At 37.5% G+C, this 17117-nt stretch overlaps 1 protein-coding gene across 2 annotated transcripts in view; it reads right to left on the minus strand.

Annotated features, from left to right (window-relative positions):
* Positions 1 to 600: 600 nt before the first annotated feature.
* Positions 601 to 17117, minus strand: part of CCDC80 (coiled-coil domain containing 80) — a 35947-nt gene continuing 19430 nt past the window's right edge. For both annotated transcript variants that reach the window (XM_081301164.1, XM_081301163.1), the window contains exons 4-8: positions 14572 to 14708; positions 12875 to 13023; positions 7296 to 7399; positions 2231 to 2311; positions 601 to 1097 (exon numbers count right to left, since the gene is read on the minus strand). In XM_081301164.1, the coding sequence (XP_081157290.1) occupies positions 751 to 1097; positions 2231 to 2311; positions 7296 to 7399; positions 12875 to 13023; positions 14572 to 14708 (818 nt within the window). In that variant the 3' untranslated portion in view covers positions 601 to 750. The remainder of the gene's footprint in view (positions 1098 to 2230; positions 2312 to 7295; positions 7400 to 12874; positions 13024 to 14571; positions 14709 to 17117) is intronic.

A 17117-nucleotide genomic window follows, 5' to 3' on the forward strand; every position in this document is an offset into this window, starting at 1 on the left:
GGGACACAATATTCTTCCTTTCAAGTTTTTTTTTTTAAGTTCCAGTATGGCAATAGACCCATTTAGCAAGTTAAGTACAAGGGGCCTAGATATTCCATGCTCTGGTAAGAACTATGAGTATCATCTTTGGCCAGATTCCAGTGAGGATTCCCCTCTCTCCTGATCTCTCTATCTCTGAATCAGACACAAAAAAATATCAGAAACAAGGCAGAAAGTGTCTATAGCAAAGGTAGGTTTGGTTTTTCTCTAGCCTTTAGTATCAAGCTTCATGAAACTCATACACAGCCTAATCTATCTTATATATTTTTAGATTGACATTTCAAAAATGTTATATGTTCTCTATTCTGTCCAAATTTTCTTGAAAACATTTGTGCTGAGATGTTTAATTTTCTTTAATAATCACAGTTTTCACTCAACTGTGAAAAAAGTAGGCAAGGTATAAATATTTATTTTATAGAATTTTTCATAGCAAATAATTTCCATTATGTAAGAAATGGGAAATAATATCCATTTGCATTATTTAGCACCACATACCCTCCAGTCAGATAAACAATTATTCCAAATTTTTCTTTTAATGAAGTTTCACTAACAACTCATGAGTAGGTTAAAGTTTGCTTTTTATTTAGTCTTGGAAGAACACTGAAAGAAATAGGCAGGGAATGTGACAGTGAGGAAGAACCCCTTATGTAGCTAGCCACATGTGGCTTGTCAGCATCAGGGGAATCTGGGGATAACGTTACATATTTTCGTTTAGTAAGGGTATCCATGGTGGTAACTCTCATGATGACGGTAGTCATCCTGATAACCATCCTGGTACCCTTGATGGTAACTATGGTAACCATAGCCTGCATACTCATCTTCTGGACACCGCATCCCCAATGACTGCTGAATGGCCATCTCTTGTCTCCGAAGTTGCATTGAATCAATTAAATCATACACAATGACCATAGACCACATCGGAGAAGGGTACCAGGATTTGACATTTCCATCTTTTCCAACTAGGAGCATGGAGAAGTACTCTGGGCTCACTTGAAAATAGTTACGTATGTCTTTCACCAAATGGGCAGGAACGTCTTCTCGCTCAACAACGGAGCTCCCTAGAACAGCATTGGAATAGTTGTTAGTGAAGAGTCAGAGCTCATAAAAACATCAAAGTGAGAGAAAATCACTGTGAGAATAGAGAGAAGGTCCAAGAGCCTCTTCCCTTCAGCTCAAAATCCAATTAAAGAAGTTTCATCTGGGTTTTTTTCCTGCTAGAAATTAAGTATTCCTAGTGTTCTGCAACATTGCTAATGTCAAATTTTGGGGCACATGACACCTCTTTTGTAGGAATGTTTAAAAATATCAAACCAATCCCTTAATTTAAAAATTTGACAGCAAAGCCCATCGACCTGAATTTTACATCTGTGCACCTCAGGCAACTGGTACAGATTGTCTTCCCAAGATCAACTTCTTTAAAATTTGTCACTAACAAAGATATTATTCATGTTTCTAAGTCTACATCCAATCAGCTTAGTGACTTCTTTGCAATTACAATTTTTCTTTTGATGCTCATCTTTATAACAAATACCTTACTTCTTTGAAAAACACTAATTATGTTATGATCTGGATGAATTTAATTAAAGTATTATGGTGAGTGGACAAAAAAAGAAAGAAGAGAAAAAGGACTAATATTTTCTAGGGATGTGCTCTGTGGGGCACTGTGCCAGGTGTTTACACATATCTCATTTAAAGATTTGTTGGTCTTGGAAAGAAGAATTAGAAGGATTGGATTTGCTTTCTGAAACCTTCAGTCAATAGTCATTTTCTTTCAGCTTCTCTAAGCCTTTTTATTTCCTTAACTGTTGAAAGGGAAGCAAGGAAATATGACCTATGTCATAAAACTATTTTGAGAAATAACCCAAAAAGAAAATGCTGTCTAAACCATAAAGCCTTACGCAGACAAAAAACAAAAAACAAAACAAAAACAAAAAACTGCTATTTTAGTTGAGAAAATTGGTGTTTTTACTTTTACTTTGAAGGATTTTATATTAGAAACAATATTTGTCCTTGCATTCCACCCCCTTCCCCTACACGCATCCTGTGCACACACCCGTGCTTGCACACATGCACACAACACACACAGAGGAAACTTTGTTCATCTCTGAGGTATATCTACTGCTTGCATTTAACTTAATATGATTTAACTGAACTTAACACCCATTCATATTATTTTAAAATATCATGTTACCATTAATCGGGAATAGTTCTAAAACTCCGCCAACTTCCTCTCCAACGCCCAGAAGCTTTAGAATAGTTATGTGGCGCAGACCTGAGAGAAAAAAGAAAGACGCAAGTTAGAGGAAAGAATCCTAAGACATCTTTTACTGCCAAGGACCTGATAGCTAACAATTGAAAATCTCTTAAAAAGAATATAAAAATAAAACCAAGCAGAATTAATCTATTTTAATTTTATCCATAAGAAAGGAGTACTTTTAAAACCTTGAAAAGGGACCAATTGCTGATTTTAGGAGTAACAAGAATCAGATTGGGGGTTATAGATTGAAATGGAAGAATCTGTTCTATAACTGTCATTCTCACTATTAAATGAAGAAAATGAACATTGAAACATTAAAATATCTGAAGTCTGCAATCTAAGCTGATTAGTCTTCTGAAAAAAGTTGAACCTAAAGTGATAATAGCTTTTATTAGATAATGTTATTTGAAAAAAGACTGCAGGTTCCATCTATCAGGATGGTTAAAGAACTAGCCCTGCTTAATCCTGAAATAGTTTGTTAGCTTAACTTGCAAGTGTTTTATCACTTATTTGGAAGATGCAAGGGAACCTTCACATCCTCAGCGAAAGTTTCAGGGATGGAGAGATAGATGGTCAGGCCTTATTAGCTTGTTGAAATATTTTTGAAGATGAAATGCATGTGAAGAAATTCAGAAGAAAGAAAATTGGAAAATGAGCTGGGTATGGTGGTGCACGCCTGTAATCCCAGTGGCTTTGGAGGCTGAGACAGGAGAATAGAAAGTTCAAAATCAGCCTCAGTGACTTAAGGCCCTGAGCAACTTAGGAGCCCTTGTCTCAACATAAGAGCCCTAGGGGAGGAAGGGGAAGGGGAAGGGGAAGGGGAAGGGGAAGGGGAAGGGGAAGGGGAAGGGGAAGGGGAAGGGGAAGGGGAAGGGGAAGGGGAAGGGGAAGGGGAAGGGGAAGGGGAAGGGGAAGGGGAAGGGGAAGGGGAAGGGGAAGGGGAAGGGGAAGGGGAAGGGGAAGGGGAAGGGGAAGGGGAAGGGGAAGGGGAAGGGGAAGGGGAAGGGAAGAAAGGAAAGAAAGGGAAACTGTGAAGACAAAGAGACTGTCAAATCCTCATGTCAAGAATTTAGACAAAACCTCAGCCTAGTCAGGGTAATAACTTGGAGCTAATAATAAGATTATTGATGGTATTTATTGTTCAGGGGCGAAAATTAAAAGCTGCCCTGGGAAGGCTTTTGTTAAGGAGCCAAAATCAAGACGAAATGTTATTATTCACAATTTTATGTTTTTCTTTTTGCCTTTACCCTTTTCCCAGAGAGGTGAAGCATTCTAGTCTAAATATTGTGAGTCATGTTTCAAAAGGAAAGATCATGAATTTAATCATTCCTGGAAAATATAACTTGTTCACATTTCCTGGATATTACAAAAGGGTTTGATGTGGGACCGGCTTTGTGCACAGAGATTAAAAATAAAACACCACCTAGTAATTACTGCAAAGGCATCTTTAGAAAGTTAGCAAACCATGATTTTATTTATATGCTTACTGTGGTAGGTCATTAACTGTTCTAAGAACTTCTGTCTTACCTAGCACCATTGAGGACTATAATTTTAAATATGCTTAAGAACACTAGCACAACTGAATTTTCTATATGCTGATACAAAGTCTAAAATTATGAGCCTGGATAATAGGACTGTGAGTAAAAATTCATGAATTTTTCTTACCATTTTGAGCTAGTTTTTTGTTTTCTTTTGAGTTAATTGACATCTTAAAATTGAAAAGTACTTATAATTTTACAGGTACAAGTTTATACCAAGGAACCAGGTCCTGATAATGCTCCACAAAACTTAAACACACCCTTTTTTATTTTTTTATTTTATTTATTTTTTTATTTATATATGAAAGCAGAATGCATTACAATTCTTATTACACATATAGAACACATTTTTTTTTCATATCTCTGGTTGTATACAAACTGTATTCACACCAATTTGTGTCTTCATACATGTACTTTGGATAATAATGACTCCATGTCCCCTGCCTTCCCCTCCCACTCCTCTGCCCTATCTAGAGTTTATGTATTCCTCCCATGCTCCCTCTCCCTATCCCACTATGAATCAGCCTCCTTATATCAAAGAAAACATTCGGCATTTGGTTTTCTGGGATTGGTTAACTTCACTTAGTATTATCTTCTCTAACTCCATCCATTTACCTGCAAATGCCATGATTTTATTCTCTTATTGCTGAATAATATTCCATTGTGTATATATGCCACATTTTTTAATCCATTCATCTATTGAAGGGCATCTAGGTTGATTCCACAGTTTAGCTATTGTGAATTGTGCTGCTATAAACATTGATGTGGCAGTGTCCCTGTAGTAAGCTTTTTAAAGTCCTTTGGGTACAGACCAAGGAGAGGGATAGGTAGGTCAATGGTAGTTCCATTCCCAATTTTCCAAGAAATCTCCATGATGCTTTCCATATTGGCTACACCAATTTGCAGTCCCACCAGCAGCATATGAGTGTACCTTTTCCCCCACATCCTTGCTAACATTTATTGTTGTTTGTTTTCATAATAGCTGCCATTCTGACTGGAGTGAGATGAAATCTCAGAGTGGTTTTGATTTGCATTTCTCTAATTGCTAGTGATGATGAACATTTTCCATATATTTGTTGATTGATTGTGTATCCTCTTCTGAGAAGTGTCTGTTCAGGTCCTTGGCCTATTTATTGATTGGGTTATTTGTTTGTTTTTTTTTTTTTTTTGGTGCTTAGCTTTTTTATTTCTTTATATGCCCTAGAGATTAGTGCTCTATCTGATGTCTGAGGAGTAAAAATTTGCTCCCAAGATGTACGCTCTCTATTCACCTCACTGATTGTTTCTTTTGCTGAGAAGAAACTTTTTAGTTTGAGTCCATCCCATTTATTGATTCTTGATTTTAAGTTTTGTGCCACAGGAGTCTTATTAAGGAAGTTGGGGCCTAATCCCACATGAAGGAGATTAGGGCCTACTTTTTCTTCTATTAGACACAGGGTCTCTGGTTTTATTCCTAAGTCCTTGATCCATTTTGAGTTGAGTTTTGTGCATGGTGAGAGATAGGGGTTTAATTTCATTTTGTTGCATATGGATTTCCAGTTTTCCCAGCACCATTTGTTGAAGAGGCTTTCTTTTCTCCAATGCATGTTTTTGGCACCTTTATCCAATATAAGGTAAATGTAATTTTGTGGATTAGTTTCGGTGTCCTCTATTCTGTACCATTGGTCTAGCAGTCTGTTTTGGTGTCAATACCATGCTGTTTTTGTTACTATTGCTCTGTAGTATAGTTTAAGGTCTTGTATAGTGATGCCACCTGCTTTACTCTTCCTGCTAAGGATTGCTTTAACTATTCTGGGTCTCTTATTTTTCCAGATGAATTTCATGACTGCTTTTTCTATTGATATGAGGTATGTCATTGGGATTTTGACTAGAATTGCATTAAATCTGTATAGTGCTTTTGGAAGTATGGTCATTTTGATAATATTAATTATGCCTATCCAAGAGCAAATTAGATCTTCCCATCTTCTTAGGTCTTCTTTGACTTCTTTCTTTAGGGTTCTCTAATTTTCATTATATAGATCTTTCACCTCTTTCGTTAAGTTGATTCCCAAATATTTTATTTTATTTTTTGAGGCTATTGTAAATGGGGTAGTTGTCCCCATTTCCTTCTCAGAGCATTTGTCACTGATATACAGAAATGCCTTTGATTTATGGGTGTTGGTTTTATATCCTGCTACTTTGCTGAATTCATTTACTACTTCTAGAAGTTTTTTAGTGGAACTTTTAGGGTCTTCTAGTATAGAATCATGTCATCAGCAAATAGTGCCAATTTGAGTTCTTCTTTTTCTATATGTATCGCTTTAATTTATGTTGTCTAATTGCTCTGGCCAGTAAACACATCCTTTTTTAAAATAAAGTAGTTTTATAATTAACTAATGATTCTTCATCCTAATAGATGTATTAAAATAAAGCCAAGAATGGTGGCTACTGGGGAGTTTGAGGCAGGAGGATTGTATTTTGAAGTCAGTTTCAGCAATTTAGCAAGAAACCCTGTCTCAAAATAAAACTTAGAAGGGCTGAGGGTGTGACTTAGTGGCAGAGTACTCGCCTGGCATCCACAAGGCCCTGGATTTGATCCCCAGTACAAAAAAATAGAAGTATCAAAATAATGCTGATTCATCTATGTTCTATTTATGAACTTTAAATACTTCCTCTTTTCCCCTATGTCCCTAGTAACTCCTAATTTCCCCTGTGCAGATGCATAGCACATATGTGACTTCCATTTTTGAAATTGCTATCATCTTCTAAGTTCACCACTGAACTTAGTACTAAATTGTATATATTGTGCTTTGTACTGTCTATATGTCCATATTCAGCCCACTAGTATAATAATGTTTGGTAAATAATGTTATCTCTTTGTTTTCAAAATACTGAGCAATTCATTACAAATGAACAGTAAACTGTGTTTCTTTGTGACCTGTTTGGGTTTAAAACAAGGTTCTGTTTAACAGATCTTTCTGTCTTTTTAGTGTCCAGGTATAGATCAAAATCCTTTTTAAGGGAAAGGTAAGAGTGTAGTCTGCTTCAATTAATATAGACATTCACAAAGCTATTCCTAGTTTACAGAAGATATTTAATCTGTGAAGAAGAATCCAGTAATGGTACCTAAGTAAATACCCAAATATTACCAAAACAAATAATGATATCTAGGCTTTACCATCTAGATATGTTTATTAAAAAACATAATCAGACAACAAACAGTAAAGATCCTCAAAAGTAAAGAAGTAGATATTTAGATATTTTCAAATACCTTAATGAGGAACATTAAAAGAAAAAATTCTATAATTGACTAAAGCTCCAGTCTGAAGGCAACTTTATATTCAATATAATGGAGCATGTGTCTGGGAATCTGCAGACTGGACTGGGGAATATTTGGATGATCTAAGTGTCTGTATTCTTTTTCAGAATTGACCAGAAAAAGAGTGGTATGGAAAGCAGAAATGAGGTGACTCCCCACTCACCAAAATTGCATGCCTGACCACTGAGGGCAGAGAGCTGCTGTGAATAAGCCCAGTCTTCATCATTGGGAGCAGAGATCACCAGCAAACGCCTCCTCCATCGGAACCTGGAACAGAAGCACAAGGCCAGGGCCACTGCTTCAAACAATAGATGCCAGTATAAGATCGCACCATAATGCTAGCTGTCAGTTTTTTCCATGCCCAGAATAAAAATCACTGACCCACAAAACTGTCCTGGGAATTCTCAAATTAAGCTGCATTACCACATTCTTGAACTTTTTCTGTTGTATCTTCACAGTCTGCCTACTTCAGTGTTTGTATGATGGGTCACATATGAGTCAGTGGTGATGAGGTCACTTGCCTGATGAGGTCACTTGCAGAGAACAAAGCTCTCAAATGTAATGAAAACTGGCTAAAACTGGATGTTAAATAGTAGCATCAGAAGAGAGAATGACAACTGAATTTTTAAGTAGATGATAGTGACAGAAAGTAGGGAAATGGAAAAGCTGCTCAAAGGGTCAAAGAGGGTTCCTTAAAAAGCAAAACACCATATACCCTCCTCAGGAGCCAGTGGTTCTTCCAGAACAAATGCAGGTCTAAAATTTACCTTCTTATCATTAATAAGAGTCAACACAGAGTACTCCTATGACATGGAAAGGTGTTAAGCCCTGCACCAGAGGATTTTAGGATATATAATAGTAAACTTGACTTATGCTCTTACAGCTCTGACATGGTAGGATAGTAGAAAGAGCTCTTGTCTTGAAGCTGGGAAACCTGAGTTCAAGTTTCTCACTACTATTTTTTGGGGTATCCTTAGTATGTCACACAATTCACTTAGGTCTCCATTTTTCCCTAGTCTAGAACTGAAAATATCAGTGTCTACTTCCAAGGAATGTTACAAGAATTAAACTCTAAAACCTACCAGTGTGATTTATCCACACAATAACATGGGTGTAGAAGAGCATATCATAATTTGCAGGCTCCTGATGATAGAATTTTATCCACTGACAGACCTTAGACATTATCTATTGCAATGCCATATGAAAACCTATTCAATTCTTATGACTGTAAAGCATTTTATAGCTCACTTTCACCACACAGTAAGTTCCTCACCAGGGTCAAAGAGAGCATAGTGTATTTCCTCCATTTCACAGAGGACAAAATGACATTTAAAGAAGTAAGTAACTTTCCCAACTGGTAAATCTCAGGTGGTACCAAAATATAGACTTCTATGCCGCCTGGTCTAGTGGTTTCCCTAGTCTGCCACCCACCGAGGTGATGCTTAGCTAGCACTCTCAGGGTCCCCAATGAGGTATGAAAGATGGAGAGTGTCTTCTGCCTTCAGTGCAAATGACCACAGGGCGTTAGGCACTTCACCAAGCTGGCAGACAGATGATTTTATTCACAGCTTCTTCCCTGCCCCTTCTAGTTTCAGAGTGAACATGAGAATTTTCAACTCTGAAGAAAATGGCCTCTTGGGGGAACAGTGGTTTGGGAGAATGAGAGAAAATGATAGTCTGACGAAATACAACCTCTGAATGGATGGCTGTCGCAAGGCTTGCCAAGAATTGCTTGCTGTGACATTACATTTGCTTCCTCTGCTTGTTTTTCTTCAAAGGGAAAGAAAAACTCAAATCTCCACTGAGGATAAAGAGATGAATGTTTTTGGCACAGAGGAAAGGTAAAGAGTATCTGAGTCTGTCCGAAGTTTCCTGGGAAAAGGAACAGTGATGGCTGTCGGGTCACAAACACGGTCTCCTGTACTTCCCTGCTTCCTTAGGAGGCATGCCAGACCAGCACTGGTCCCCTGCCAGGAGCCCAACCAGGCCAGCCTTCCTGGCCTCACGCGGTGCAGTAGGGTGTCCTGGACGGAGCTATTTTGGGTGAAGTCTATTTTGGCTTGTTTACCTCTGCGCACCACTGAGTGTAGTCCTGATGGGAGAGGGATGGGAGCTGAGATTCCTTGTCCCAGACACAACTGACAGAAGTCATTTCCCCCAGGTAATGATCATCATTCTTCCCACACATGAGGATACAAGGCCCCAGTACGCGACACTGAAGGAAATAACTTCAACACATGCAACTGAGAGATGTGAACTGGACCCAGATCCTTATTTTGGAAAAATTGTTTTTCTGTCACTTTAGCTTTTCGGTAAATAAAAATCCGACAAGCTAGGCATATATTCGTTTCTCTTAGCTGGCATTCCCAATTTAGTGTGCATATGCCCACTCTTTGGGGCTTCTGTCTCAGGAAAAGGTAATTATAGCCCGAACCAAATGAGGATTGCTAAAGACCAGACTGGCTTCAGGGTCTGGTCAGCTGAAACCAGGCTGTGCAGACTCACCAACAACTCAGCACATTTGAAGGAAAATTCCCACTTGGATACTGGTTTATTCACAGAACCACTTTGTTTATTTCATTTCTCTTGGCCTGGTTTCAATTCTCAAGTATTTACCGAATCTCTCTCACTTCTCCTTTAATGACAAAGTTCTCTAATAGGAGCTGAATTAACTGACCCTAGTACCACTATTAGCTAGCACTTACTGAATACTTACTTTGTGCTAGGTCCTAGGCCATCATTACCTTTAATATTGAATTTATCCATCACAGCAATCTTAAGAATAGACACACTTATTATTTTGCAAAAGCCCAGAGTATTTAATTCACCCAAGGTTACACACAGTGAGTTGAAAACCAAGATTCCAACTCAGGGATGTTTTGCTCACTCCTTTAGTAATATGCTATTCCATTTTAATTTTTAAGATCAATGATAATTATCAGCAGAATAATATTGTGAGTTGTGGTCACCATGAGACAATTAAGTTATAATCAAATGCCACCTTGAATATCCATAGTAGGCAAATGTTCCTGAAACAGTAATGACTAGAGGAGTTTTTAAGGCTCTTAAATAAGATGGAAAATACATTGACATATTTTAGGACCCCATCTAAGTTAAAAGACTGTAGATGCAAAATATTTGTATATGTCATAAAAATCAAAGACATGCCAAATTCAAGCCAATGACCAATCTGGGTAATATTGTAAGCTTTTGTGAATGAACAAAATCAAGGTAATGTCACCTTTCCTTTAAAATTTTGAAATCCTTGACATAATGATTATTAAAAAAAAATACTCTCCCTGGAGAGGGTGAAAAGAATCCCACAAGATGCCTGTAGCTGCAGGTCTCAAAACTGCCCCAAATCTTTGGTTTTAAGTAACATCAGTGAATTAGATGATAGGTATCTGCTTTAGAGAGTGGGCAATTGAGTTTACCTGGAGGTTTGTATTTCAATAGGTTTGCATCTTTCACTTCTAGGAGATTCAAAATTAAAAAGAAAAAGTTGCCAAAGAATCAAAATTATAATAATTATATATTTATATGATATATATTTAAGAATATGTGTTTATATATGTGGATGCACTCTATCAATATATATTTTAAAAGGATTCTTTTTTATACTTACAATTTATGTTCTTGTATAGCTTAAAAACATTTGGTCTAATAAAATGACAACCTTAAAACTCAAATTACAATGTGTATCTGAATAATTGGTTAGGAAGTGTAATTTAAGTTGAGATCTTACTAACTGTACACAGTTTCAGAACATCTAAGAAAACTTTAGATTCCCTGTATCTATAAGTTAACTTATTAAAGTTAAATATCATTTAAATACTCAGAGGCTTGGGTTGTGTATTTCAAATAATTAAAAGAAATAAATGTATAATGGGTCTGTGAAATGATGAAGCTGTACTGTATTTGTAAGCAATAGCAAAGTCCTCTTAAATGTGGTAGCCAACATGTGCTGGGTTATAAATAAAAAATAAATTTTAACTTAAAAGTTAAAGAGAGAACTGAGGTCTTCAAGTTATAACATGAACATATTTAACATTGATTGTTATGCTCAGTGCCCCAGAACTTGATGAAAAGTCATCTGTTCAGTGGAACCCTGAGCCCTTTCTCAGCCTAGAGTGGCTGAAGGCTGGGTTGGGCTTAAGTATTAATGAAGGCACCCCCTTCCATTTCTATCTGGGATATTTGCACTAGACTGAGAATCTGGATGAAGGAAGTCTCAGGTTCCTTTCAGTTCTGAAATCCTGTGATTTTAAGAGTGTCTTCCTTCACTTCAAACTCTGGGCCTCTAGATTCAGAACTAAAAATAATTCACATTATATTTTCAAAAGGAGCATAAGATAAAAAGGTAGATATTGGAAATCAGATTGTCCTGGAGCCACTGACTCCTGTAATTAACTCTAGCTCTGAGATTAGAGAAAGTTGTTTATCTTCATTAGCTTCAGTTGTAAGGTAACTATTATTATGGATCATGGGATTATACTGAAGATTAAATTAGGGAATGAAAGTGAAGTGCTTGGCACAGAGATGAGCACCCAAAAATGAGCACAGGAAGAAATGCTGGGGAATGATACTGGCCAAATTATATTGCTACATTGTGTGCATGTACAAATATATAACAATAAATCCCACCATTACGTACAGCTACAATGCACCAATAAAAAAATGTGGAGGAAAAAAATGATCAGAGCAACACTGGGATAGAGACAGAGCTATGGCTACCATTATTTCATCTTATGAATCAGAGTTTATAAAAGCAGGTTTATTGAGAAGCACAGAGTCAACATAGCTAATAAGTTATAGACCCAAAACTTGGATGGATGATAAATCCTATGTTCTCTATGTATCATGATGTTAAGTGCTAAGACACCCAAACCTCCTGAACCTATAGGAATTTAGATTATCCATTAATCATCTAATTCTTGATAGGGTATGGAAAATGTGCTTCTGCCTAAGTGATATACATTCAATACTGAGCCTCTTGGCAAAGCTAACTTCATTTCTGGAACCCCTTGGCCACACAGTACAGTTGGGTGGTGTCTATACTGAGTTCTCTGAGAACTTGGTTGTTGGTGGTGGATTTTGGCAGTTTTACACTTTCTAGGGCCTAAAGTCCCTATAGAATTTTTAAGCATTGGAGAGAAACGGAGGAGAGAGGAAATTAGATTTTTTTAAACACTTTTATCTGGGTATGTTCCTTCTCCAGTTATATGGGGGTTGCTGTAAAAAGTTTTTCATAAACGATGTTCCCTGGAGAGTCAGGGATCTGGGTCAAGATGATTTCTCCTTTTGAGGTCTTGTGGGGCTTTGGCATTGTAAGAAGGAGAAAATCAAGGGCAGTGTGCCAAATCCTGTTTAGAACCAGAAGGGGCCTAACAAATAAATATGTAAAATTAAAATGCTATATCAGAGCTCTCTAAATTAACTGCTGAATAAAATTAATCTTCACAGTTCAGAATTCCATATTCTGTACCAAAGAGGAACAGAAAAAAGAGAGTAAAGATCTATCCAAAACCATAAAATCAATGTTCATGCTTGGAGCTGAACCCCGCCAGCTACTTCCAACAGGAAGACTAAGCCCAGCAGCCAGCCCACTGTAGGACAGACAGGCCTCTCTCCAGGGAGGGTCACTCTGGAAACATGAGTGGCCCTGTGTTTCTTTGGCATTTTCATTAGTTCATTTAGAACAAATCTGTGCCTGCCTCTTCCAGGACTGCGAAGGTGATTTACCTGGATAGGAAATTCTCCAGGGACTGCTTCTTGTCTTCCTTGCAAACAATGCCCTCCTTCTTCTGCTTCTCCAAATCTCTGATTCGGGACTGGAAAGTATCGATGAGGTCGAACACAGACTTCATTGCAATCGGCACCTCATAGTATTGCTGTTTAAGAAAAAACAGTGCATGGAATGTATAGGTGCTTTTTTTCACTCTGTTCAATGGACAGAGAATTGGAGTATTCAGGGGAGTGCTAGGGAAATCCTTTCAGTTAGACCTGGAGGGCTCATTGATCTATAAACACTCTCTTGCAGTGTACCCTCTGCTGATGTTTCTGAGGCTCAGAGTCTGTGAAACAACTGCCAATTTTACAAGGAATTCTTGACTGCATCCCTCCCTTCCCATACAAATCCTGGGTTTGCTTTCCTGCTCCTGGGATTAAGCTGGTTCCTATTCAATATACAAGCAGGAAAGTGAGAAGCACTGCACCTAACACAGGAAACCAAATGGAATGATGTGTTGAGAGTATGTGAACTTGTTCCCACCATGGCCTGCCTTGTGGTCCCAGGGATTGTTTTATTGATGGAGCAACACTTAATATTAGGCCATGTGTGCTTATGTATTCTCAGAAACAAGTTGGGATCCAATGTAAAGACATGAAATTCAGTTTCCTGGATCACAGCAGTCTGGACATACAAAAGCTATCTGAGATAGATTCAGGAGCTGGCTAAGCATCACCGGCATAAACTGGAGAGCAGTCTGGATGTGGCATGGAGCCGCACCCCCAAGGGAATTCACCATGAAGATAATATCATCCAAACTCTCATTTTAGAGATGGGGCAACACATACACACAATGAATTGATGAAGTGATTTCTCTTCAGATCCAGACAAATACTGCAAATCTCGTCAGTTATTTTGATAGTCCAGACAACTATTTTTTCTCTGTCAATCTACTAGAATGATTAAGACATTGGGTTGTGGAGCCAGCCTCCAGTATCAGGTCCAACACTGAGTAAAATTGGGCAAGTTATTTATCCATTCTGGGCCTGTTTGTTTCTCTATGAAACAAAAATAATGCTAGTATTTATCTTAGAAGTTTGAGATGAGGATTGCAAATGATTGAGCCTAGTGCCTGCCATAAGAACTGTACTCGATAAAGTTAGCAATTTTTATTATTATTATTACTACATAGCACAGGTTTTCATGGTTCAGAAACTTTGTCCCTCAGCTCAGAAAGAAAGTAGGTGTGAAATCCTGAAGTCTTGTCCAAGTTGGATCAAGAGGTAAACTTCCAGATCCTTCCAAAAGAGGCCTATGTTAAACATGGGTTTGTTGAAGGCAGAAACCACTTTTCACCTTTTATCCCCAGGGCTTGGAACAAACACCACAGCTATTCAACAAGTGTCTGATGAATGCACAACATTGATGTTAGAGAAGAATTTAGTCTGAGTCAAGTAGCTGGGCCATTGGAGGTCACTCCAACCCAGACTTTCCAGAGGGAACATTTCTGAATGCAAATTCATGGGGCAACTGAAAATATTTGGGCCATTTCAAAACTTTTCCATCTAAGAAATAATTTGTGCTTACTCATACATCGAATGGGCTCACTGACCAAAAAATTAAAAAAAAGAAAGAAAGAAAGAAAAAAGAAAAAAAATCATCCTTGTTATTTAAGGAATGGAACCACATCAAACACAACAAGAACCTGTACCTTGACTCTCAGATCCACATCTGTCAGTACCATGAAGAAGTCATTGTAGGTCATTCCATATTCTCTCCTTAGCTCGCTGATGAGATGCTGGTCTACCAGGTCTTCATCATCCACCACACGCATGGGTTTCTCATTATCTTAAGGCAAATGAAATGTGAATAAATGTGGGTGTGGTGAGACAGGAAGGGAATGAATGAGTGGAGGCTCTAGACTCCATCCAGCTCTCATCAAACCACTCTTGGTTTATTTTAGATCTTCAACTCACATTGTGTGTGAATGTAGGTTCCAGGGTGAAATAATAAACATAGAAAAAAACCAAACGAGTAAATAAGCTAGTTTTGAAAGCCACTCTTCGAAGAGGATAAAGCCCCATCTTTGTCTATCCTGTTCATAGAGACTCAGAAGGGGAAATCGAGAGTGAAGCCACTGAGTCACCTCCCCCGGGGAATACGTTTTCACCCTAGATCACCAGGGAACTAGATTCACCCACTTTTGTTAAGTTTTATTTCCATTAAACATAATTCTGAGTCTGAAACCTGTGTGCATGTTCCTCTTTTTTTAGTAAAAAATTAACTCTGGTACTCAGTAAGCAAATTATAACTATAGAGAAAAATAAAAGGGCTATTTTCAAACTTAGTCACAGGTTCATCTTAACTCCAAAAGAAGTCAAGCTATTCATAATACCAGTTGTGTAAGTTAATACGATTTTAAGCAAAATATGACTGAATTTATTAAGTCTTTAATCATTATGCATTTTCTCAATCATCAAACCCTTGGATAAATAAATCATCATAATTCAGAATGGATCCTGAAGGTGTCACTGGGCTAATGGAAAGATGACAATCAGGGTAGCTGTCCCTTTACATGGGACTTCTTTGTCTGAAAGGCATTTTAACATTTCCAAGTACAGAGCAACTTTACAAACAGGCTTAATTTACAATGATTTGACTTAAAGACTTTTCAATTTTATGATGCTGTTAAAGGGGAATGTATTCAGTAGAAACCATATTTTGAAGTTTGAATTTTAATCTTTTCCTGGTATTCATTTCATGATACTGGGCATCAGAATCAAGCAACAGCTCCCAGTCAGCCATGCAATTATGAGGCCAAACAACAGACACTGCTTCATACTATGTTGTTGAGCTACACGCCATAGCTTAGATTTTTGGTAGTTATATTTATAAAATAGATTGCAGAGGCTTGGGGGAGGCAGATACTAGGGATTGAACTCAGGGCATTCAACCACTGAGTCACATCCCCAGCCCTATTTTGTATTCTATTCAGAGATGGGGTCTCACTGAGTTGCTTAGCGCCTCGACATTGCTGAGGCTAGCTTAGGCTGGCTTTGAAATTGCGATCCTCCTGCCTCCCCCTCCCCAGCCACTGGGATTATAGGCGTGGACCCTCGAGCCTGGCTGTAAAATGCATTTTTGACTCAGATTCTATTTTCGACTTATAATGGGTGTATCAGGACATAACTCCATCATAAGGTGAAGAGCATCTGTATTTACTTATTCGCTCTCAAACAAGTCATAGTGTTTCATAAAACATTTTTCACCTTTTTATCATAAAGATAATTCTCTGTATTAAAAGTGAATGTGAAAAAAATTAGCAAATATGTGATAACGAGAATATTAACAAAGAGTCTGTTACCAACATCAATATCCACTGAACAGTATTACAGTAGAAACAACCACAATGTAGCAGAGAGGAGGTTGTGTCAACTGTATGGAAGCTTATTTCTTATTGTACTAAACAGTACATTATATATTACTCTTTCTGATAAAAAGGAGACAATTACAATTTGACTAATGCTTTGGTTTGTTTGATTAGAAAAATTGAAAAAATATAAATAAGGACCTGGATTTCTCCAAGAAAATATCACAATGAGGGGGAAAAGAATCTGTTTTCCTCCCCAAAGTTACAACATTGCTTCCTGGAGGAAGTCCACAGGCACAGGAACTGAGAGCCCATACCAACACCACCTGGTGCTGACTGAAACATAAAAAATGGCATGTCTCAGCCAAGTAAACTATTTTGCAGTTGTACATTTTTGTCATCATTAACTAAATATAAATTAATCTTTAAAAACTGTCAGATTCATGTTATATAAAAACACACTTGTTTATTTTTAGTATGTCTTATTCAGTATAAAAAGCAAGTTGCAGAATAAAAACAGGATGTGACTGTTTTTGGTTAAAAAGAAGTAAAGCAAAAGAAAATACAGTCGAATGGGAACATACACAGCAAGAGGTCCAGACAGACACATAGCAGGTAATAGTGGAAGTGAAATGGGAGAGATGAAGTGGAAAGTGCATGTTTTTCTTTGTGAATAATAATAATAAAGAAAATCATTGAAAGACTGATTCTTTAAAATTCCCTTAACAACTGATATTCTAAGACTTTACAACCCCGATTTTATCTTGCATTTAAAATTAAAATCTTAAATTCCGAACACATTCTTTTTTGCTTTTATTCATTCAACTTATTACTCATCACTAGCGTTTTGAATTGTTCTGGGTTAGATGCTAGATTCAGAGATTAGT

The sequence above is a fragment of the Spermophilus citellus genome (genome assembly GCF_964194105.1).
Source record: "Spermophilus citellus genome assembly, chromosome: 7".
In the NCBI taxonomy this organism is placed as follows: Eukaryota; Metazoa; Chordata; class Mammalia; order Rodentia; family Sciuridae; genus Spermophilus; species Spermophilus citellus.